Source organism: Esox lucius, chromosome 20, assembly GCF_011004845.1.
Source record: "Esox lucius isolate fEsoLuc1 chromosome 20, fEsoLuc1.pri, whole genome shotgun sequence".
NCBI lineage: Eukaryota > Metazoa > Chordata > Actinopteri > Esociformes > Esocidae > Esox > Esox lucius.
Window position 1 is genome coordinate 42,320,141 of NC_047588.1, and position 26,140 is coordinate 42,346,280.

The window sequence follows — 26,140 nt, forward strand, 5'->3', positions numbered from 1 at the left end:
ACAAATGGGAATGACAAGGGAAAATAAAGGAGGTGATGAATCTTCGTGTTCACAGTGTTGTTTGTGCTCTACCGGTCGCCCTTTTCTCGCGGCATCGGGTCACACGTCTTACTGCTCTGATGGTACATTGTTGTATTTGGCCTGACAGACCTCTCTCTCTTTCCCTCCCTCCCCTCCCGCCCTCTCTATACCTGTACCCAATAGAGTAGAGTGGCTCAGAGCTGAGGAGCTGAGGGGGCTGGTGAAGAGGGGGGAGGGGGAAGACACCTGTTTGTGTCTGTCAGGTGGTGGGGGGGTGTCAGGTTCTCCTCCTCTACCCCCGATGCTCCTCTGACATAGCTCCTCTGACACACCGCTTATGTGCCCCACAGAAAATGAGTCTGATACAGAGAGAGAGAAAGAAACAGGAAGGGAGAAGGAAAGAGGGAAACACTCCCGGAAAGCTTCTAGAACAACCACTGAAACCTCCTCCTCTCCAGTAAAACCAACATTGTCACTTCCCCTGTGTTCTGAGCTTACGCTGTTGTCTCTGACACGCTGTTGTCTCTGACACGCTGACTCTGACACGCTGTTGTCTCTGACACGCTGACTCTGACACGCTGTTGTCTCTGACACGCTGACTCTGACACGCTGTTGTCTCTGACATGCTGCCTCTGACTTGCTGCCTCTGACACGCTGACTCTGATAGCCTGCCTCTGACACGCTGTTGTCTCTGACACGCTGATTCTGACACGCTGTTGTCTCTGACACGCTGTTGTCTCTGGCACGCTGCCTCTGATAAGTTGTCTTGGACACCCTGGCTCTGATAAGTTGTCTTGGACACACTGTCACTGACACGCTGTTGATTATGCGCTGTAACTCTAATGCTGTCTCTGACACGTTGCCTCTGACACGCCGCTTCTGACGCACTGCCTCTAACACGCTATCTCTGACATGCTGCCTCTGATGCACTGCCTCTGACACGCTGCTTCTGATGCACTGCCTCTGACACGCAGTCTCTGACACACTGTCTCTGACATGCTGCCTCTGATAAGCTGTCTCTGACACGCTGTCTCTGACACGCTGCCTCTGACACGCTGCCTCTGACACACTGTCTCTGACACACTGTCTCTGAAACACTGTCTCTGACATGCTGCCTCTGATAAGCTGTCTCTGACACGCTGCCTCTGATAAGTTGTCATGGACGCACTGCCTCTGACACGCTGTCTCTGACACACTGTCTCTGACACGCTGCCTCTGACGCACTGCCTCTGACACGCTGTCTCTGACACATTGCCTCAGATGCACTGCCTCTGACATGCTGCTTCTGATGCACTGCCTCTGACACGCTGTCTCTGACACGTTGCCTCTGATGCACTGCCTCTGACACGCTGCTTCTGATGCACTTCCTCTGACATGCTGTCTCTGACACACTGTCTCTGACATGCTGCCTCTGATAAGCTGTCTCTGACACACTGCTTCTGATGCACTATCTCTGACACACTGCCTCTGATGCACTGTCTCTGACACACTGCCTCTGATGCACTGTCTCTGACACACTGTCTCTGACACGTTGCCTCTGATTAGCTGTCTCTGACAAACTGTCTCTAACACGCTGTATCTGACGCGCTGTTTCTGACGCGCTGTCTCTGACGCACTGCCTCTGACACACTGTCTCTGACACACTGTCTCTGACACGCTGTCTCTGACACACTGTCTCTGACACACTGTCTCTGACACACTGTTTCTGACGCGCTGTCTCTGACACACTGTCTCTAACACGCTGTTTCTGATGCGCTGTCTCTGACACACTGTCTCTGACACACTGTCTCTGACACACTGTCTCTAACTGGTTTCACCTCCTCCTCCTCCCCAGCTCGTCTCCACATGCAACAACATCTCTCCACTGCGAGGCTACGCCTTTATGGTCTATTTTAACTGGTAGTCGTTATCCTGAGGAAGCCGTTCAGCACCATAATTCCATGGTAGAACACATGTCCCAGACACGACGGACCCAGAACACGGGTGAAGGGCTGGGTCTTTATAGAGACATCGTTTGTAGCCATGAGCGTCAGTGTTCGCTAGGGCGGGGCCAGTGTTGGCATGCGCCAAAATGTTCACTGTCGCACGGTTTCAAATGCACAGTGAAGTTATGAAGAAACACAACATTAATAATTAATCGTTAAGTTTTATGGAATAGGTTTTGACTCACGCGTGATGTCTCCTGTGATCACGATAAAACCAGCGTGGAGACTCAAACGTTTAGCCAGCTTTCCTCCCTGGACCTGTCACTCCTGGTTCTGCGTGATCAAACCATGCTGGTCATACATGTGGGAATATCATGGAACACGGATTAGAAATGCGCAGAGGCCTTGTCCTCTGTCCTGTGATACTTGAGGTGTTTTTCCTGTAACAGTAATAGTGTGGTAATCAGCGACTCCGGGTCACAGTGGAAACAACAGGCTGGTGGCTCGTCCTTTTTCCTCTCCAGTTGACAGAGGAACCAAGTCTGTTGTGTTTTTCAATAATCGCCTTAGAGAGTCAGATGTTCATAATGGGACCGGTTTCATTATCAACATCTGTTAATAGAGATTACACACACACATACACACATACTCCCATACACACATACACACAATCAATCAGATACAAACACACACATACACACAATCAATCAGATACACACACACACATACACACAATCAATCAGATACACACACACATACACACAATCAATCTGATACACACATACATACATACATACATACATACAATCAGATACACACATACATACACACATTCACATACACACATACATACACACAATCAATCAGATACACACATACACACACACATTCAGATACACACATACATACACACACTCACATACATACACATACATACACCCAATCAGATACACACATACATACACACAATCAGATACACACATACAAACACACACATACATGCCTACATACACACACACACACACACACACACACACACGCACACACAGACACATAAACACAAACATACACATTCATACATACACTCACATATACACACACAATGTAGTCCTGAGGCAGTATGCAGTAGTCTTCTGAGTACGAACAACAAAACAGAAGACTCATTAGGACTGAGAAATGAGAAACTATACACTGGAAAGACAGCTGGGTATCTTACCTCCCCCACACACATACACATACACACACATATGTAACTAGTTCACACAAAGGCTTTCTTTATCTCCACCTCTTTTTCCAGTCTGCACAGATCTGTAAATAATACTATGTCAATTTTAACATGGACTGGAATACAAAAAGGTGTACAAATTATATTACAATGCACTGGCAGCCTGGAAAATGAAGATAACTGAAATGAGGTGTCATATTTAAATTAAACTACAGGACACAGGGTGTTATATTTAAATTAAACTACAGGACACAGGGTTTTATATTTATATTAAACTACAGGACATAGGGTGTTGTATTTATATCAAACTACAGGACATAGGGTGTTGTATTTATATCAAACTACAGGACACAGGGTGTTATATTTATATTAAACTACAGGACACAGGGTGTTATATTTTTATTAAACTACAGGACACAGGGTGTTATATTTTTATTAAACTACAGGACACAGGGTGTTATATTTATATTAAACTACAGGACACAGGGTGTTATATTTAAATTAAACTACAGGACACAGGGTTTTATATTTATATTAAACTACAGGACATAGGGTGTTGTATTTATATCAAACTACAGGACATAGGGTGTTGTATTTATATCAAACTACAGGACACAGGGTGTTATATTTATATTAAACTACAGGACACAGGGTGTTATATTTTTATTAAACTACAGGACACAGGGTGTTATATTTTTATTAAACTACAGGACACAGGGTGTTATATTTATATTAAACTACAGGACACAGGGTGTTATATTTTTATTAAACTACAGGACACAGGGTGTTATATTTTTATTAAACTACAGGACACAGGGTGTTATATTTATATTAAACTACAGGACACAGGGTGTTATATTTTTATTAAACTACAGGACACAGGGTGTTATATTTTTATTAAACTACAGGACACAGGGTGTTATATTTTTATTAAACTACAGGACACAGGGTGTTATATTTATATTTAACTTCAGGACTGGGTTTCAGCCTTGAGTGACCTCACCTGTTGGCCTCAGCAGATGAAGTTGCCCTCCTGGCTCCTGGATTCAGTGGATGTTTGGAGGGCTTCCAGTCTGGGTCCAAGGGTTGAATATGGAGGGTCTGGCTTTTATTAATCACATTGTTTTACTGTTTGGCAGGTTTGTATGCTGAGACCACATTCTCAATTACAGCAACGACCTGAGAGCAAAAAAAACGTGTTGCTAAAAATCTCGAAACTGACAACTAGGAATCTGTGTCTGGGTAGAGAATAGAGCTAGGTCACTAAAGGTGAAGGGTCAGAGAGGACTGGAGACTGGCTGAAATGACACGCAACTGGCTTCATTGAAGGTCTCCATATTCTCTATATAGGGTCCACTACTTTAGACCAGAACCTTATTCTTTATATAGTCCACTACTTTAAACCAGAACCTTATTCTCTATATAGAGTCCACTACTTTAGACCAGAACTTTATTCTTTATATAGTCCACTACTTTAAACCAGAACCTTATTCTCTATATAGAGTCCACTACTTTAAACCAGAACCTTTTTCTCTATATAGAGTCCACTACTTTAAACCAGAACCTTATTCTTTATATAGTCCACTACTTTAAACCAGAACCTTATTCTCTATATAGAGTCCACTACTTTAGACCAGAACTTTATTCTTTATATAGTCCACTACTTTAAACCAGAACCTTATTCTCTATATAGAGTCCACTACTTTAAACCAGAACCTTTTTCTCTATATAGAGTCCACTACTTTAAACCAGAACCTTATTCTTTATATAGTCCACTACTTTAAACCAGAACCTTATTCTCTATTTTGTCCACTACTTTAGACCAGAACCTTATTCTATATATAATCCACTACTTTAGACCAGAACTCTATTGTATATATATATATATATATATATGCACTAACATCAATTACCTCTGTTTTCCTATTGTGTGATTGGTTCTTCTTGTCAAGATAATTATTTCTGTCTGATTTAACGTCTTGACACCCAAAACTGAACGTGTTTGCATGAGTCTCTTCTAGGATTTCATGAATATATAAATATTGTGTACATATACAAGTATTATCGCTTAGATGACCCTTCGTCAATCCGTTGCTCTGATTTTCCATAACAACATTCCATATTTCCTGTCATTCTCCTTGTTCAGGTATGACTTCATCGAGATCCGTGATGGGAGCAGTGACAGCGGAGACCTGTTGGGAAAACACTGCAGCAACATTGCCCCCCCGGCCATCATTTCGTCCGGCCCTGTGCTGCACATCAAGTTTGTCTCCGACTACGCCCACCAGGGGGCCGGCTTCTCGCTTAGATACGAGATCTTCAAGACAGGTGATTCTAATATGCGCCACAACGAAACAACACAACACAACTGCACACAAATGTCGGGAGAAAGGAGGTCTGTGGTCGTAGCAACACTTTTTGACTGTCTGTCTGACTGACTTAGTCTGTCTGTCTGAATGACTTAAAAGCTAGCTTGTCCAAAACATTGGGAATTATTTAAAGAAATAATTTCTGTTGATATTTGATCTCTAATGAGTTGCCTATATATCACATTTCAAATGCTTGTTTTCTAGTGTTGTTTGAAGAAAGTCTACAGAACTTTCTGAAAACATTAAGATTTACAATGGTGTCTTTGTAGAAGAGGTTGAGTAAATGTTTTAGAGGTCAGAAAATGATTGAATGCTGGCTTAATTTTTAGTTTGAGAATATTATCCATTTCACACAGGAGACCAGTACTGACTCCTCCCTTCTCGTGTGTTTCTAAGCAGCCTTGGTGTTTATGCGTCAAACCAAACCCAGATGGGGTAAGATGATTTGTTGATGAAATGTGGGAGTCCCTGTCATTGGCCACATTGTGACCTAAACTTGGAGCTTAAATGGTATAACTCTCAAGCCTGTGTCCCGAATGGTACGCTATGTAGTATGACAGGCCCAGGAACTCCTGGAAAAGAGTTGTTATAGTTACTGGTTGTGCTATCCTGACCAGATATATAAATAATAAATTATAAAATAATACAAACCAATATAAAGTAACCCCTGTGTTTCATCCACTAGGTCAGATTACATTGTGTAATGTGTTTGTGCAGCAATTCCAATGTCAGATGTTTGGTGTACTCTGTAGGATGTTGGGTGTTGGGATGGATTTGTCAGATGTTTGGTGTACTCTGTAGGTTGTTGGGATAGTTTTGTCAGATGTTTGGTGTACTCTGTATGGTGTTGGGATGGGTTTGTCAGATGTTTGGTGTACTCTGTAGGGTGTTGGGATGGGTTTGTCAGATGTTTGGTGTACTCTGTATGGTGTTGGGATAGTTTTGTCAGATGTTTGGTGTACTCTGTATGGTGTTGGGATGGGTTTGTCAGATGTTTGGTGTACTCTGTAGGGTGTTGGGATGGGTTTGTCAGATGTTTGGTGTACTCTGTAGGGTGTTGGGATGGGTTTGTCAGATGTTTGGTGTACTCTGTAGGGAGTTGGGATGGTTTTGTCAGATGTTTGGTGTACTCTGTAGGGTGTTGGGATGGGTTTGTCAGATGTTTGGTGTACTCTGTAGAGAGTTGGGTGTTGGGATGGCTTTGGGGCAGCAGGAGAGCCTAGTCATCAAGAGCTAATAAATGAAAGTGTCTGGTTCTAATCTCAGAGACAAAAACATTTTTTTTTAAATCTGTTTTTCTGTCCTGGAGAAAGACAATTAACCCCACATGGATCTACCCAGAGAGTCGTAGTTTTGTGGAAACATACACACTGACACACACACGGACAGACTCACACACACACACACACACACACACACCCATGGATTAACTCTTGGGACTGGGGGCCTAGCCACGCGTGACACCGCTCTCCTTCACAGCACTGCTTACAGAAGACACACACACACACACACACACACTGCTCTCCTTCACGGGGCCCGTCGGACACACACACTGCTCTCCTTCACGGGGCCGTCGGACACACACACACACACACTGCTCTCCTTCACGGGGCCCGTCGGACACACACACACACACACACTGCTCTCCTTCACGGGCCCGTCGGACACACACACACACACACACACACACACTGCTCTCCTTCACGGGCCCGTCGGACACACACCCTGACAAATTCAGATCAAGGGCGAGGGTGAGGAAAATAAACGCCGGTCACTCGTCTTCTGTTCCTCCTGAAAGCATTCCAGGAATGCCTGCTTAATTGAGTCCTGATCTCTGGTCCCTGGAGAGGGGAGAGGGGGGAGTGGGGGAGAGGGGGGAGTGGGGGAGTGTGAGGTCTATGAAAACACGTGTGGTGGTTAGGTCTGGTGTGGTTTATTGTGGCAGGTCGGGTCCCTGTCCCTCAGTGAGCTGCGGTGTTAACAACGGCCATGTTAGTGGAACAGCCCCCCTGGGTGAGTTCTGTCGAGACACACAGACACACACACACACAGACACACACACACACAGACACACACAGACACACACAGACACACACACACACACACACACACACACAGACACACACAGACACACACACACACACACACAGACACACACACACACACACACACACAGACACACACACACACACACACACACACACAGACACACACACACACACACACACACACACACAGACACACACACACACACTAATGGTGTACTTATAGTATTACAGTATGTTTGTTTTATATATAAGCAAGAGGGAAAGAGATACACACACAGACAGACGGCGATGTCTGTCTGTGGCGTCTGTCAGTTTGTCTCTGTCTGCCTGGGTTGCCTGTCTGTATTTGTTGTCTGTAAGTCTGTATGTGCAGCCGCACAATGTTAAAATTAGGTTGAAATTACTGCTTGTCACAGACACACTCAAACACACATACACACACACCACACGCACACACACCACACACAACACACACACCACACACACAGTCAGGAAGACGGTCCACATCTATACTGTCATGTTGTAGTTCCTGTCTAACATGCTCACAAACAAACACATTTGTTTTATTTACCAGAAATAATGACGAAACCTGCGGCTGAAACGTAAAGTGTAAAAGCTGTTGCCATGGTATTAACAGGATCTCATTATGCCGGAAGATACAACTCAGCATGTGTGGGTGTGTGTGAACCGTTTAATGTGTGTGTTTGTGTGTGTGCACGCGTTGGTGTGTGTGAGCCGAGACATATTCATAGAGAGATTGGCATTTTGTCTGTTGCTTCCACAGCACCTCTTACTCCTCAGCTGCTCTGGGATCATTCATGTTAACGGGTCGGGCTGATTAGTTCTGCTAGTTGCCTAAACATATGAAGATGTCCAGTGGAGGCAGATATGTGATATGTTGGCACAGTGTGAACCAGAATTCAAATTTTCCCTGCACGCTGATCCATAATAACATCTGTTAATTTCACTGCTCTGCTTAACTTGTTTCGGGTGTTTTCATGTTGTCTGAGGTGCTCCAGTACAATGAAATCACCAACATGTAGAGGATAAAGGTGCCTGTGTTGTGGACGTTCTATAACCTGGAACAACTCTCTTCCAGGGGGCTCTGGGTATTAGTGAGTGGTAGACAGAGAGGGACTTAGAACATGTCACCATGCCAACCTGATTCCTGTCTGTCTGCCTACTCCCAACATCCCAGCAGCTTCTTGTGCCAAGACGTCTTGATAAATACTGTTTACAACTGTGAGAGGAAGATAGAGAGACCTAAATGGGGAGAGAGAAGAACAACGTCTTGTATGATGGTTGTTTATTTATGAAGGTGTGTCTCCAGCCTGGTTGGAGGCTAAGAGAGGTATGAGAGGGGGATGAGAGAGGGATGAGGGAGGGATGAGACAGTCCAACAGGCTCCCACAGAGTAGATAGTATCTTGGTTAAATACACAGCCCTGAGGAGTGTCCACTCTGACACAGAAACAGGCCATGCATCAAACCTCTTCTCTGCCCTCTCCTCCTCTTTCTCCTCCTGTCTCTCCTCTCCTTTCCCCTCTCCCCTCACACTCTCTGCCACTCTGTAATATCTCTTTCTCTTTCAATCTGTCCATCCATCTCTCTTCTCTCTCTCCCTGTCTTTCTCTCTCCCTGTCTTTCTCTCTCCCTGTCTATCTCTCTGTAAATGTTGTGTTTTGCCACTTGGCCAGGGGATTGTAATGATGATGTGTTGCTCCTGTTTACCCGGTCAGAGTTTCACCTGTTAGTTGACCTCTGTCTGTCTTCTGCCTTCTGTCAAGAGACAGTGGTTATCTGAGTGAGATTCATCATAGTGATGGAGCCTGCTGTCTACAATAGCTATGGACCTTGGTGATGAAACATGCTCATAAATTCTTAATGGGGGACTTTGTTTTTGTCCTGCATTTTTGGAAGAGTTTCCTCATGATGAAAACATCCGTGGGGCTTAGAGGACTTGGTAGAGAGAGTGGAGCCCCCCCGTTCTCTCCTCATTTCTCTCCCCCTTTCTCCCTTGTTGGTTTTGTCTGTGTCTTCCCCGCCCCTGAGGAGGGGTAAATTAGGGCCCCTTGCCCCCCTGCTGGGTAATGAGGGGGGTCTGTCTGTATCACTCCCCCCTCTGCCCCCATTTCATCCTGGACCCTTTGAGTGTAATCAGGCCAGAGCAGAACCCTCAGGCAGACAGACAGACAGACAGACAGAAAACTACTCACTCTTCACACGAATTGTGTACAGAATAGTACTGTTGCTACGGTTAAAAAAGGAAGACTTCCTGGGAGTGGCCTGTCAGCATGATGGACCAATCACAACCCAGCCAACAACTGCCCCCCCAGCTGTTGTACCCCAGACACTCCTCTCTGTGGAACATGTCTGTAGATCCAGACTAGAATCCTCCTCTCTGTAGAACATGTCTGTAGATCCAGACTAGAATCCTCCTCTCTGTAGAACATGTCTGTAGATCCAGTCCAGAACCCTCCTCTCCAGTCTAGAACCCCCCTTTCTGTGGAACATGTCTGTAGATTCAGTCTAGAACCCTCATGTCTGTGGAACATATCTGTAGATCCAGTCTAGAACCCTCCTCTCCAGTGTAGAACCCTCCTCTCTGTAGAACATGTCTGTAAATTCAGTCTGGAACCCTCCTCTCTGTAGAACAGGCTCTCTCAGGTTCTCTGAGGTACTGTGTAGGGTCCTAACTACAGGTAACAGAAAACGGGTGGTTGACTTTGGCTAAAACTCACCGGAACAGGAACTGAGCAACTCAGCACTCCTTATTTTTATGAAGATATTGTTTCATGTTTCCTACTGCTTGAGTTCTGGCACGTCTCATAAAACATTAGCTCCAACATGAGTCCCTACATAAATACATATTTCACATGAACAGAACCAGCATTTAAAATAAGTACCTGACATCTACCATGTTTAGTCCAGACACTGCAGTAAAGCATCTAATCATTGAGATGAAGGGTTGAGTCCGGGATGTAGCATCGCGGGGGAAACATTGCGAGGTGCATGCGGGGGGCTGGGGGGTGCTAATTATGATGCTGTTCAGACTACTACTGAATGAATGTGGACTAGATGCCCCTAGCGTGCCAACGCTTCCCACGCTAACGCGCCCACACACGCTCACACACGCTCACACACGCTCACACAACAACACACACGCCAGCTCCAGGATCGGTTTGGAGGTCACTCAGCCATGTGGTGTACTCCCATATCTACCCCCCCCCGCCAGTCGACTGTTCTTGGTGGAGGAGCGCTGGGGTGTGTTTTGACCGTGTTCACAACCATGAACTAATGGGAGGGGGACTAGTGCTGCTGGCGGAACAGACACTCACACATGCTCTGATGGTTTCTCCACCTCAAGACAGCCAGTCGATCAGCCAGTCAGTCCGTTAGTCACTCAGTTAGTCAGCCAGCCAGTCAGACAGCCAGTCAATCAGCCAGCCAGTCAGTCATTTATTAAGTCAGTCTGTCGATCAGTCAGCCAGCCAATCAGTCAGTCGATCAGCCAGCCAGTCAGACTGTCAGTCAGCCTGCAGCTCTCCAGGCTAGGTTAACAGTCTGTCAGACAGTCAGTCAGTCAGGCTAACAGTCATTCAGACAGTCAGTCAGGCTAACAGTCTGTCAGACAGTCAGTCAGTCAGGCTAACAGTCTTTCAGACAGTCAGTCAGTCAGGATGTCCCAGATGTAGCTGGCATGGAACAGAGAGAGAAACCAGGAGATACATGGTCTTTCAGGAGATACCTGGTCTTTCAGGAGATACATGGTCTTTTAGGAGATACAATGTCTTTCAAGAGATACATGGTCTTTCAGGAGATACAATGTATTTCAAGAGATACATGGCGACCCTCTGAGTGTTCCCAGTCCACCACACACACACACACACCCAACACACACACACACACACACCCAACACACACACACACGCACTCAACACACACACACATCCCACACACACACACACCTAACACACACACATACGCAGCGTGAGAGGAACATTGCTTCCTCGTCTCCCCGATCTGCCTCTTATTACTACACAATGAAGGCTGAAGCTGATCAGTGAGGACCGTGGAGACCCAGACACCAGGGGTATTGCAACAGAGAGATACCGGAGGCCGTGGGGGGGGTGGGGGGTTGTTGACAGGCTGAGGGGTATGCGGTCAGAGGGGCAGAAGGGAAAGAGGCGAGGAAGGGGGTGCATAAATATCAGCGGATCAAAGAACAAACAGGGTAATCTGCAGCTCTTAACTCTCAGATATCTCTAATACCATAACTATTAATACTCCATCACACCAGCTGTGACGGGCCACACACACACACACCCGTGAGACACTGTTATACACACACACACTAACATTTACGAGGGGTAGTCTGTCAAGTATGATCCTGTTGGAGGAGGAGGTCAGAGAGGAGCACACACACACACACACACGCATATGATGTACACACACACACCAATATGATGTACACACACACACCAATATGATGTACACACACACACCAATATGATGTACACACACACACCAATATGATGTAGACACGCTCACAAACACACCATGGTGTGGTGAATATGGATCTTGAGATCTGGCATTTAGAAACACTGACCGTCCCAGTGGCACATGGCCTCATTTACAGATACTGACTGTCCCAGAGGCACATGGCCTCATTTAGAGACACTGACCGTCCCAGAGGCACATGGCCTCATTTAGAGACACTGATCGTCCCAGAGGCACATGGCCTCATTTAGAGACACTGACCGTCCCAGAGGCACATGGCCTCATTTAGAGACACTGACCGTCCCAGAGGCACATGGCCTCATTTAGAGACACTGACCGTCCCAGAGGCACATGGCCTCATTTACAGATACTGACTGTCCCAGAGGCACATGGCCTCATTTAGAGACACTGACCGTCCCAGAGGCACATGGCCTCATTTAGAGATACTGACGTCCCAGAGGCACATGGCCTCATTTAGAGACACTGACCGTCCCAGAGGCACATGGCCTCATTTAGAGACACTGACCGTCCCAGAGGCACATGGCCTCATTTACAGATACTGACTGTCCCAGAGGCACATGGCCTCATTTAGAGACACTGACCGTTCCAGAGGCACATGGCCTCATTTAGAGATACTGACGTCCCAGAGGCACATGGCCTCATTTACAGATACTGACTGTCCCAGAGGCACATGGCCTCATTTACAGATACTGACCATCTCAGAGGCAACTTGGCCTCATTTACAGATACTGACCATCTCAGAGGCACATGGCCTCATTTAGAGACACTGACCGTCCCAGAAGACACATGGCCTCATTTAGAGATACTGACCGTCCCAGAGGCACATGGCCTCATTTAGAGACACTGACCGTCCCAGAGGCACATGGCCTCATTTAGAGACGCTGACCGTCCCAGGGGCACATGGCCTCATTTAGAGACACTGATCGTCCCAGAGGCACATGGCCTCATTTAGAGATACTGACCGTCCCAGAGGCACATGGCCTCATTTAGAGATACTGACCGTCCCAGAGGCACATGGCCTCATTTAGAGAGACTGACCGTCCCAGAGGCACATGGCCTCGTTGGTGGGGGACAACGTGTTTAATGAGGAATCTTGTTCTTGTACAACCAGGATGACAGGGTCCCCTGTGCATATATCAGGTCCACAGGGTCTCTTTAACCCTGCATCCAGTAGGTCCACAGGGTCTCTTTAACCCTGCGTCCAATAGGTCCACAGAGTCTCTTTAACCCTGTGTTGAGTAGGTCCGCCGGGTCTCTTTAATCCTGTGTCCAGTAGGTCCGCTGGGTCTCTTTAACCCTGTGTTCAGTAGGTCAGCCGGGTCTCTTTAACCCTGTGTTGAGTGGGTCCGCTGGGTCTTTTTAATCCTGTGTCCATTAGGTCCGCTGGGTCTCTTTAATCCTGTGTCTAGTAGGTCCGCTGGGTCTCTTTAACCCTGTGTCCAGTAGGTCCGCTGGGTCTCTTTAATCCTGTGTCCAGTAGGTCTGCTGGGTCTCTTTAATTCTGTGTTCAGTAGGTCCGCCGGGTCTCTTTAACCCTGTGTTGAGTAGGTCCGCTGGGTCTCTTTAATCCTGTGTCCAGTAGGTCCGCTGGGTCTCTTTAATTCTGTGTCCAGTAGGTCCGCTGGGTCTCTTTAATCCTGTGTCCAGTAGGTCCGCTGGGTCTCTTTAATTCTGTGTCCAGTAGGTCCGCTGGGTCTCTTTAACCCTGTGCTCCTCTCATTAGTAAAGACTCCATGACAGCGAGGCCTTTAGTCTTAACGTCTACTGCTTAGAAGTAGAGACTTAGACAGATGAGATCAATGGACGAGCTAGCAGAGTCCCCTCAGGGCTGTCTGTCTCTCAGCTCGAACCCCGGAGAGAGAGGATGCAGCCAATAAAGACACACCAGGCGATTCATTAGAAAACAGCTGACAAACAGACTGACATCTCTTTTATTGCCGTCATTTCTTTTGAAGATGAATGTCCTGATAATTTCTCTTGTGTTATTTTTTTCATCATATGTTGATTTCTGGGCAAATAACTGTCTACTAAAGGACAGATGAAGACCATCATTAATTCCCAAGATGTTCATCACTGCTACCATTAAAACTGAGCTAATCAGAAGTATAGTTCAGATATGTAATAAACATTATGAACACGTAGTGGTTGATTGATCTTACAGTGACTCATTCTGTGTTATTCAGGGTCGGATTGTTCGCGGAACTTCACCAGTCAGAATGGAATCATCGAGTCTCCAGGCTTCCCTGATAAATACCCCCATAATCTGGAGTGTTCCTTCATCATCATCGTGCCCCCGGCCATGGACGTGACCCTCACTTTCATTACCTTTGACCTTGAGAACGACCCCCTGCCCGGGGGAGAGGGGGACTGCAAGTATGACTGGCTGGAGGTCTGGGATGGTCTGCCTCAGGGTGAGTGTCACTCACACACACACACACACACACACCACACTCACACATACACACACACACACCCATACACACACACACACACACACTGCAGTGTACCAAGACAGACGGAGGGAGAGAGTTGAGACAGTTGAAAGAGGAACAGGATTGTACTGTGATTGACATTTGGGGGAACAGTATTTTACTATGATAGACAGTAGGGAACAGTATTTTACTATGATAGACAGTAGGGAACAGTATTTTACTATGATAGACAGTAGGGAACAGTATTTTACTATGATAGACAGTAGGGAACAGTATTTTACTATGATAGACAGTAGGGAACAGTATTTTGCTCTTATTGACCATAGGGAACAGTATTGTAGTAATTGACATTTGGGGAACAGTACTGTACTGTGATTAACAGTAGGGAACAGTATTGTAGTAATTGACATTTGGGGAACAGTACTGTACTGTGATTAACAGTAGGGAACAGTATTGTATTAATTGACATTTGGGGAACAGTACTGTACTGTGATTAACAGTAGGGAACAGTATTGTATTAATTGACATTTGGGGAACAGTACTGTACTGTGATTAACAGTAGGGAACAGTATTGTATTAATTGACATTTGGGGAACAGTACTGTACTGTGATTAACAGTAGGGAACAGTATTGTATTAATTGACATTTGGGGAACAGTACTGTACTGTGATTAACAGTAGGGAACAGTATTGTATTAATTGACATATGGGGAACAGTACTGTACTGTGATTAACTGTAGGGAACAGTATTGTATTAATTGACATTTGGGGAACAGTACTGTACTGTGATTAACTGTAGGGAACAGTATTTTAGTAATTGACATTTGGGGAACCGTACTGTACTGTGATTAACAGTAGGGAAAAGTATTGTATTAATGGATATTTGGGGAACTGTACTGTACTGTGATTAACAGTAGGGAACAGTATTGTAGTAATTGACATTTGGGGAACTGTACTGTACTGTGATTAACGGTAGGGAACAGTATTGTATTAATTGACATTTGGGGAACAGTACTGTACTGTGATTTACAGTAGGGAACAGTATTGTAGTAATTGACATTTGGGGAACAGTACTGTACTGTGCTCTTCACCAGACAGGGATTATATCTCTTAGCTCTATTATTTACTGCCTATTTTTACCCTGGTGATAAAGGTTAAAGGTTAACACGACTGCTATTACCCCCCTCCAACTCGCTCCTCATCTCCTCTTCCTCCTCCTCCCTCAGCCCTTGTGGCTGTAGGCCTATGAGAGCCCTCCTCTGTAGATAACGGGGGGGACGGAGAAAGCAGGCGGCCCTCGGCAGGGCTTTCATCTTCCAACGCACTGCTACTGAAATAGCTGGAACAGAAACCAGGGTGTACAGCCTGGCAGCCTGGCTCCCTTCTCACCGGGAGGCTGGGCTGGCACTGAGATGGTTGACACTGGATGCCATCACTCTACTGAGCAGACCCAAGAGAGCCCAAGGCATCTCATTGTTTCACACTGTTAACTGAGGTCTAATGGGTTCTGAGTGTATCACACTGCTGTCTGAGGTTCAGTGGGTTCTGAGTGTATCACACTGTTGACTGAGGTTCAATGGGTTCTGAGTGAATCACACTGCTGTCTGAGGTTCAGTGGGTTCTGAGTGTATTACACTGCTGTCTGAGGTTCAATGGGTTCTGAGTGTATCACACTGCTGTCTGGGGTTCAGTGGCTTCTGAGTGTATCACACTGTTGACTGAGGTTCAGTGGGTTCTGAGTGAATCACACTGTTAACCGAGGATCCGTGGGTTCTGAGTGTATCACACTTTTGACTGAGGTTCAATGGGTTCTGAGTGAATCACACTGTTGACTGAGGTTCAATAGCTTCTGAGTGAATCACACTGTTGACTGAGGTTCTGTGGGTTCTGAGTGAATCACACTGTTGACTGAGGTTCCGTGGGTTCTGAGTGAATCACACTTTTGACTCAGGTTCAATGGGTTCTGAGTGAATCACACTGTTGACTGAGGTTCAACCCATTAAAAATACTATATACATAATTATATTTGTTTGGTCTTGTCAGTAACCTGGGAGTGTGGAGGGAGGACAGCTCTCTGTCTCTCTCTCCCCCACCATGAAAAACGCAGTTTTCTGCTAAAGTCTAGCTGAGCAAATCCAGAACAAAGCTTGTTGCATTTAGTCAAAAGTGTATGTTGAATCAGCTCTCCTCTGCGATAGAAATGATCCCTTCCTGTTTTCTCAGCGATTATGACAGACTGAAGCACGTCCAGGAGCACACACAGTCATTATGATTGCTGTCAGATAACACGTGAATAAATACGCCGTGATCTGTGGCTACAGCAGAACCAGGAAGTCCGCTGAGGAGCCGCCCAGGGATTGGTTCGACTCAGTAATGTGTGTTCATATGGTAACGCCCCAACAAGAAAATACTTATTTCTCCTATTTGCTCAAGAGGCCTATTTTCTATATCCTCCCACTCCAAAAGCTCTAGTTAAAAAAAAATCCTCCCACTCCAAAAGAAAGAAAAAGTCAATAGTTCTGATCGATTGAGGGTTATTTCTTCTTCTTGTTTAGCTCTGCATCCATGCCCGGGACTGAGAAAGAAAGAAGGAAGGAAATGGTGTGGAGGGAGGGAGGGAGGGAGAGGGGGAAACAGGCAGAGCGCTGTTAGATTAATGTATTAGAAAAACCACAACTCATAGACAGGTCCTGCCCCTCCTCACCCCCGATACCTCCCCCTTCCACCCTCCCACCACTCTGCACCTCCCACCCACGCCCCCCATGCCGTCACAGAATACATTATTACACATAGCTGTTGACACACAAACATCCAGGAATGAAGCGATAACCCAACAACTGGGTGCAGAGGGGGAGGCTTGATGTAGGGAAGAAGGGAATGTAGATTCAGGAAGAGTGGAGGAACAGAGAGAAAGAAAACATCAACCTTCGCTCTGGAATTAGATAAATAGAGAGATGGATGGAGAAGAGGGAGATGGGGGAGAGAGGGAGGAGAGAGATGGAGAGAGAGGGTTTTCCATCCATCCTTTCACAATGGGAGTCCTCCATAGCCCAGAGCTACACCAGCGTCTGCATCATGTTAATTGTGAGGGCAAAACCTGTGTCCCCAAATCCACCTGCATCCCTGTGGTTAAAGGTAATGTTCTCTATAGAGAATTATGTCATTTGGATCAATGCCCAGGTTTCTCCCATTCTAGGGTGCTGAGATTTATTCTGATAGTGATCAAGGACTGTTGATGCTGGGTATAGGCTGTTGATGCTGGTTAGAGGCTGTTGATGCTGGTTATAGGCTGTAAATGCTGGTTAGAGACTGTTGATGCTGGTTATAGGCTGTTGATGCTGGTTAGAGACTGTTGATGCTGGTTATAGGCTGTTGATGCTGGTTAGAGGCTGTTGATGCTGGTTATAGGCTGTTGATGCTGGTTAGAGTGTGTGTTGTCTTTCTAACCCAGGTCTTATATCAATATGTTGTCTTTCTAGTCCTAGTCTTATTTCGGTATGTTGTCTTTCTAGTCCTGGTCTTATTTCGGTATGTTGTCTTTCTAGTCCTTGTCTTATTTCGGTATGTTGTCTTTCTACTCCTTGTCTTATTTCGGTATGTTGTCTTTCTAACCCTGGTTTTATTTCGGTGTGTCTCCTTTCTAATCCTGCTCTTATTTCGGTATGTTGTCTTTCTAGTCCTGGTCTTATTTCAGTATGTTATCTTTCTAGTCCTGGTCTTATTTCAGTATGTTGTCTTTCTAGTCCTGGTCTTATTTCGGTATGTTGTCTTTCTAGTCCTGGTCTTATTTCGGTATGTTGTCTTTCTAGTCCTGGTCTTATTTTGGTGTGTTGTCTTTCTAGTCCTGGTCCTATTTTGGTGTGTTGTCTTTCTAGTCCTGGTCTTATTTCGGTATGTTGTCTTTCTAGTCCTGGTCTTATTTCGGTATGTTGTCTTTCTAGTCCTGGTCTTATTTTGGTGTGTTGTCTTTCTAGTCCTGGTCCTATTTTGGTGTGTTGTCTTTCTAGTCCTGGTCTTATTTTGGTGTGTTGTCTTTCTAGTCCTGGTCCTATTTTGGTGTGTTGTCTTTCTAGTCCTGGTCTTATTTCGGTATGTTGTCTTTCTAGTCCTGGTCTTATTTTGGTGTGTTGTCTTTCTAGTCCTGGTCCTATTTTGGTGTGTTGTCTTTCTAGTCCTGGTCTTATTTCGGTATGTTGTCTTTCTAGTCCTGGTCTTATTTTGGTGTGTTGTCTTTCTAGTCCTGGTCCTATTTTGGTGTGTTGTCTTTCTAGTCCTGGTCTTATTTCGGTATGTTGTCTTTCTAGTCCTTGTCTTATTTCGGTATGTTGTCTTTCTACTCCTTGTCTTATTTCGGTATGTTGTCTTTCTAACCCTGGTTTTATTTCGGTGTGTCTCCTTTCTAATCCTGCTCTTATTTCGGTATGTTGTCTTTCTAGTCCTGGTCTTATTTCAGTATGTTATCTTTCTAGTCCTGGTCTTATTTCAGTATGTTGTCTTTCTAGTCCTGGTCCTATTTTGGTGTGTTGTCTTTCTAGTCCTGGTCTTATTTTGGTATGTTGTCTTTCTAGTCCTGGTCTTATTTCGGTATGTTGTCTTTCTAGTCCTGGTCTTATTTTGGTGTGTTGTCTTTCTAGTCCTGGTCCTATTTTGGTGTGTTGTCTTTCTGACCCTGGTCCTATTTTGGTGTGTTGTCTTTCTGACCCTGGTCTTGTGTTGTTGTGTGTTGTCTTTCTGACCCTGGTCTTATTTTGGTGTGTTGTCTTTCTGACCCTGGTCCTATTTTGGTGTGTTGTCTTTCTGACCCTGGTCCTATTTTGGTGTGTTGTCTTTCTAGTCCTGGTCTTATTTTGGTGTGTTGTCTTTCTAGTCCTGGTCTTATTTCGGTATGTTGTCTTTCTGACCCTGGTCTTGTGTTGTTGTGTGTTGTCTTTCTGACCCTGGTCCTATTTTGGTGTGTTGTCTTTCTGACCCTGGTCTTATTTTGGTGTGTTGTCTTTCTGACCCTGGTCTTGTGTTGTTGTGTGTTTGCAGTGGGACCGCTCATAGGTCGTTACTGTGGCAGTAAGATTCCTCCTGAGATCACATCGTCTACAGGCATCCTGTCGCTGTCCTTCCACACAGACATGGCTGTGGCTAAAGACGGCTTCTCAGCACGCTACAACATGACACACAAAGAAGTCACCGAATGTGAGTAGGATGTGTGTGTACATGCGTGAACATATTTATGCGTGTCAAGCAGTGTTTGTGTGTGTGTGTGTGTGTGTGTGTGTGAGTGTCTGTGTGTTGCTTCTTTTGCCTTTTTTTCTTGATGTGTGTTAGTGTGTTAGTGTGGTTGTTTGTGTTAGTGTGTTAGTTTGTGTTAGTGTGTTAGTGTGGTTATTTGTGTTAGTGTGTTAGTGTGGTTATTTGTGTTAGTGTGTTAGTGTGGTTGTTTGTGTTAGTGTGTTAGTTTGTGTTAGTGTGTTAGTGTGGTTATTTGTGTTAGTGTGTTAGTGTGGTTATTTGTGTTAGTGTGTTAGTGTGGTTATTTGTGTTAGTGTGTTAGTGTGGTTATTTGTGTTAGTGTGTTAGTGTGGTTGTTTGTGTTAGTGTGTTAGTGTGGTTGTTTGTGTTAGTGTGTTAGTGTGGTTATTTGTGTTAGTGTGTTAGTGTGGTTGTTTGTGTTAGTGTGTTAGTGTTGTTGTTTGTGTTAGTGTGTTAGTGTGGTTGTTTGTGTTAATGTATTAGTGTGGTTATATTTGTAAGTGTGTGTTAAAATGGTTGTGTGTGTCTGTGGTTGTTAATTTCCTGTCCTCTGGTATCTGCCTACCTGTCGTAGTCATTGACTGGTTGATTGGTTGAACTCTCCCCTCCACAGCCTTCCACTGTAGCAACGCCTTAGGCCTGGAGTCTGGTAAGATCTCTGATGACCAGATAACGGCCTCCTCCTCCTTCTATGACAACACCTGGTTGCCACGGCAGGCCCGCCTTAACAACGAAAACAATGCATGGACGCCCAGCGAGGACAGCAGCAAGGAGTTCATCCAGGTGAGACCTTATGTTAATCCTGAGACTACCTGGGCTGTAATTAGTGTTTCTAAGTGATACTAAGTAGTACAAAACAACTGTTAATGGAAGTTCAGGAGCCAGGTGTCATTGGAAGACATTGTTTCCTGAATGCCGTCTATATTCAGCCTCCCAAGTATGGCACGCCCTGGATGAGTTACAACTATGAGAGGTCCCAGTGGACAGCGGATACACACCCATGCACATACACACACACACACACACAGACCAGAGTAAGACAGACAGGGTTCTAAATCGTCGTGGTCTTCTCTCTGGCCGGTCAGGGAGAGCGATGCCCGAGGCCAACAGCTTGTCAGGTTGACAGAATGAGCCTGCTGTAGTTCCCAGGCTGGCTGCCAGGGTCCCTGGAGCAGAAACAGCCACAGGACTCTTTCAGAAGCAGCTCTTGTCTCTGTCACCTGAATGGGTCTGATACTTAACCTCCTATCTGGGCCTCTCCTGTCTTTCAACACAATCCCCCGGGTTCCTCTTCCTCCTGCATATTTTCTCCTCTTCCTCATCCTCCTTGCTCTCTCTGTCTCTCTCTGTCGCTCTCTCTCTCTCTCTCGTAGTGGTCAGTCAATGCTTCTGTCCCTGCAATTCGGAAATCTCTGTGTGTGCTTCTTTGGAGTCTAGCTTTTGTCATCTGTTATCTCCGTCCCTGTCTCCTTCCCTGTCTCCTTCATTGCCTCCTTCCCTGTCTCCTTCATTGTCTCCTTCCCTGTCTACATGCCTGTCTCCTTCCTTGTCTCCTTTCCTATTTCCTTCCGTCATGCACCCTTATTCTATGTATGTTGTCTTCTTCTGGAAATTATACCTGAAACACTGCTGACTGAGTCATTCTCTCACTGCAGACAGACAGACACATAGACAGACAGACACATAGACAGACAGACACATAGATGGACAGATGGGTAGACAGACAGACACATAGACAGACAGACACATAGATGGACAGATGGGTAGACAGACAGACACATAGACAGACACATAGATGGACAGATGGGTAGACAGACAGACACATAGACAGACAGACACATAGATGGACAGATGGGTAGACAGACAGACACATAGACAGACAGACAGACACATAGATGGACAGATGGGTAGACAGACAGACACATAGACAGACAGACAGACACATAGATGGACAGATGCGAAGACTGATAGACACATGGACAGACAGACAGGCAGACACACAGGCAGACAGTCTTCATCCCTCTCTCTGTCTTCATCCCTCTCTCTGTCTTCATCCCTCTCTCTGTCTTCATCCCTCTCTCTGTCATATTCCTCTCTCTCACTCCATTCCTCTCTCTCACTCCATCCCTCTCTCTTCATAACTATTCATCATCAGCTGGCTGAGGTGCTCTGTTTGTGTCTGACGGATGACAGAATGACACTGTGCGTCCCCAAGCGACCTCCTATGTCCACTCTGTACTGCACTTTGTTCCACCAGGCCCCATAGGTTGCAGGGTTCCACCAGGCCCCATAGGTTGCAGGGTTCCACCAGGCCCCATAGGATGCAGGGTTCCACCAGGCTACATAGGTTGCAGGGTTCCACCAGGCTACATAGGTTGCAGGGTTCCACCAGGCCCCATAGGATGCAGGGTTCCACCAGGCCCCATAGGTTGCAGGGTTCCACCAGGCCCCATAGGATGCAGGGTTCCACCAGGCTACATAGGTTGCAGGGTTCCACCAGGCTACATAGGATGCAGGGTTCCACCAGGCCCCATAGGATGCAGGGTTCCACCAGGCTACATAGGTTGCAGGGTTCCAACAGGCTACATAGGTTGCAGGGTTCCACCAGGCCCCATAGGTTGCAGGGTTCCACCAGGCCCCATAGGATGCAGGATTCCACCAGGCTACATAGGTTGCAGGGTTCCACCAGGCCCCATAGGTTACAGGGTTCCACTTGGAACACATCCATTCTGTTCTCCTCATTCCTCCCCAGTGGGCGCGGGCTGAAGATGCCAGAGAGGCGAAGCTGCCCTGTCCTCCTCTCCCCTCTCTCCACTCCTCCCATCTCCTTCCCTCTCTCCTTCCCTCTTTCCTTCCCTCTCTCCTTCCCTGTCTCCTTCCCTCTTTCCTTCCCTCTCTCCTTCCCTCTCTCCTTCCCTCTTTCCTTCCCTCTTTCCTTCCCTCTTTCCTTCCCTCTCTCCTTCTCTGTCTCCTTCCCTCTCTCCTTCCCTCTTTCCTTCCCTCTCTCCTTCCCTGTCTCCTTCCCTCTTTCCTTCCCTGTCTCCTTCCCTCTTTCCTTCCCTCTCTCCTTCCCTCTTTCCTTCCCTCTCTCCTTCTCTGTCTCCTTCCCTCTCTCCTTCTCTCTTTCCTTCCCTCTCTCCTTCCCTGTCTCCTTCCCTCTTTCCTTCCCTGTCTCCTTCCCTCTTTCCTTCCCTCTCTCCTTCCCTCTTTCCTTCCCTCTCTCCTGTGATGGTAACCACTACCTGATAGATGAGACTCCTTGCCGAGGGATCCTCTGTTAACAGCAGGGCTCCTGATATTGATTTGTTGTCTGCCTGCCTCTCCTCCTACCTTGCCCCTGCGTCACAAACAGCATCCTGTTCCCTAGATCCTTCCTGTGGGCTCCGGTTAAACAAAGTGCACTATTTAGGGAACAGGCTGGATTTTAAGAGAGAGGTTGGGTGAAGGGAACACACGTCTCTGACAGACTTACACCCACGCTGCAGTTTTCATGTTCCTTTATGACACCTCACCGGACAGGCTTGTGGGTCGAGATTCAGGGTCAGCGTCCCAAATTGATGCCAAATACCCTCCTCCCTGCATAGGGCACAGCTGGTAGCTAGAGCTCTGGTTGAAGGTAGTGCACTTTAAAGAGAATGGGGTGCATTTTGGGAGTCGGAGATTCCGAAGACAGAGGGCAGGCCTCTGGAGGACCAACTCTCAGAGGAAGAGAGAGGCTGAAGATTAAAGTGTGTGTGTGCGTGTGTGTGTGTGTGTGCGTGTGTGTGTGTGTGCGTGTGTGTGTGTGCGTGTGTGTGTGTGTGTGTTCCTATTCCAACCACGTAGCATCATCACAGCAAAATTAGATGAATAGGACGGTGATTATGGGGATTGTGTGAAGGGAAATTAGAATGAACACTGTGGTCGTTACTATCGATCGCTGCCGAGAGAGAGAGGAGAGTGAGAGAGGACAGAGAGAAAGCAGAGGAAACAGAAAATAGAAAGGGAGAGAGAGAAAGAGAGAGATAAAACAGATAGGAATAGAGAGAGGGAGAGGGAGAGAGAGAGGGAGACCTCATACCAGAGACTCACTAGACTGAGGAGGACCGGTGGACTTTAATGATCATAACGGTTCTCTCTTTTACTCCCTCTTCTTTATTTCTTCGTTTCTCTCTCCCTCTGTCCCTCTCTTTTTTCTTGTACTCTCCCTCTTTCCCCCCTCTATCTCTCACTCTTCACTCTCTCTTTCCCTTTTCTCGCTGTCCCCTATATCTTTCATTTGTTTTCTACAGTGACATTTTAATTCGAAGGTGATTTTGATCTCCTCTGTCTGGGCTACACTCACTGTCCCCTTCTCTCTCGTGAAATGGCTTCATTGTCTTGGCCTCACAGTGTAAATATTGTCATAGTCAATTGTGGATGTAGTCGTTAATTTGCAGCATTTAAATTAATGAAGAGAATGTCAGCAGGACAATTAGTAAAAAAAAAAGTACGACAAATAATAAATATATACCAGGAGTGTAACGGACCCCTCAGTCCCAGAGGGGTCTGTTGGAGAGGGGAGGTCCTAAATTAGCACCCACAACAATAATGTTAAGCTTCCCTCTTCTCTTTTGGATGGCTGATTTGCTCCCACTGTGAGTCACCCGGCTCGGGATCGCTTTTGCTGCTTTGACGACACATGCCGGGTTTGCTATTGAAATATTGTCTGCTTGTCCCATAAGGTTCATTCTGGCTTTGTGGACCCCACATTTTGCTGCAATAAAGTGGGACAAGTTAAGTCAACCACACGTTTTGTACCAATCGAAGGACTTCACTCTGACTCCCTGAGATACCTAATTTTGGGATTTACTTCCAAGGCTCAGGTCTGACAGTTTGGGTCTAGCAGGTCTCTCTTGCAGTCACTGCTTCGTCATTAGTACTGCTGAAGAAACATGCCTTGTCATTCTCATTTAACATGGGAGTCAGGGCAACATCTGAATTGTCTAGGATGTGACAGTGAAAACCACCCTGCTAAACACACTTTCCCTCGATGCAGGTGGACCTCCATGTTCTGAAGGTGTTGACTGGGATCGCCACGCAGGGAGCCGTTTCCAAGGAGACCCAGAAGTCCTACTATGTCACAACGTTCAAACTGGAGGTCAGCACCAACGGAGAGGACTGGATGGTCTATCGCCATGGCAAGAACCATAAGGCAGGTCCCAAACACACACACACACACACCCACAGACACACACACCCACAGACACACACACCCACGGACACACACACCCACAGACACACACAACCACGGACACACACACACACTCACAGACAGACACACACACACCCACAGACACACACACCCACGGACACCCACAGACACCCACAGACACACACACCCACGGACACGGACACACACTCACAGACAGACACACACACACCCACATACACACACCCACACACACGCACACACACATGCACCCACGGAAACACACACACACACAGATGAACACACACACACACACACACACAGAGATGAACACACACACACACACACACACAGATGAACACACACACACACACACAAATGAACACACACACACACAGATGAACACCCTGTGGTCATTGACAGTGGATCATGTGCAGGGAGGCTGTTCTCTGTGTTTCCTTTCTGGAGGAATATTTATCACAAGACCGTGGGATCTGTCACCCACCCTACCTGGTGGTGAGACAAACACACACCACACACACACACACAAACACACACACAGACATACCACACACACACACACACACACCCCACGGCATGCGACTGTGAGTGGCTACAGTGCTAAAGGAGCTGTTATTGGGCGCATTTGGGGGGGGGGGGGGGGTGTTAAGAACTGCAGAACAGCCTGCCTGCTGCTTTTTCCATCCCAGACCCCCACCTCCCCTCCCCCTGTTTGCCCTGTTAGAGGCTGCATGTATAGTCCCATGGCTGTACATAGCGTCTCTATCACACATCGACAGGCATCAGGGAAACCCCAGCTGTTAGATACTCCACTTCCTGTTTCAACAAGCCCTCAGTTGCCTCTGATCCTGTTCTATAGGGAGAAATTAGAGATGCGGACTAGCCATGCTGGTTCCCTCAGGAGACCCTGCCGTCCGTGGTCCCCTTCTACGAGACACAACCCTAAATGGATGGAAAGAGCTAAGGCAGATGTGTTGGAGAAGTTAAAAGACTAGACGAGTTAAAAACTAGATTAGTTAAAGTATAGATTAGTTTATGGTAAATATATATTATTTGCAGCAGGTAGCCCGAGCAAGAGGTTAGAGTGTCACATCCCAGTAATCTATTCTGATCTTACAAAGAGAGAATGGGGAAAAGTGTGGAGAGATGGGGATGGTTTGTTGTTA

General features: G+C 46.3%; 1 protein-coding gene across 4 annotated transcripts in view; it reads left to right on the forward strand.

Moving 5' to 3' along the window:
• LOC105029185 (neuropilin-2) overlaps positions 1–26,140 on the forward strand; it is a 107,001-nt gene that overhangs the window by 27,693 nt on the left and 53,168 nt on the right. For all 4 annotated transcript variants that reach the window (XM_029115974.2, XM_029115975.2, XM_029115977.2 and 1 more), the window contains exons 3-7: positions 5,318–5,499; positions 14,292–14,519; positions 19,571–19,726; positions 20,397–20,566; positions 24,801–24,956. In XM_029115974.2, the coding sequence (XP_028971807.2) occupies positions 5,318–5,499; positions 14,292–14,519; positions 19,571–19,726; positions 20,397–20,566; positions 24,801–24,956 (892 nt within the window). The remainder of the gene's footprint in view (positions 1–5,317; positions 5,500–14,291; positions 14,520–19,570; positions 19,727–20,396; positions 20,567–24,800; positions 24,957–26,140) is intronic.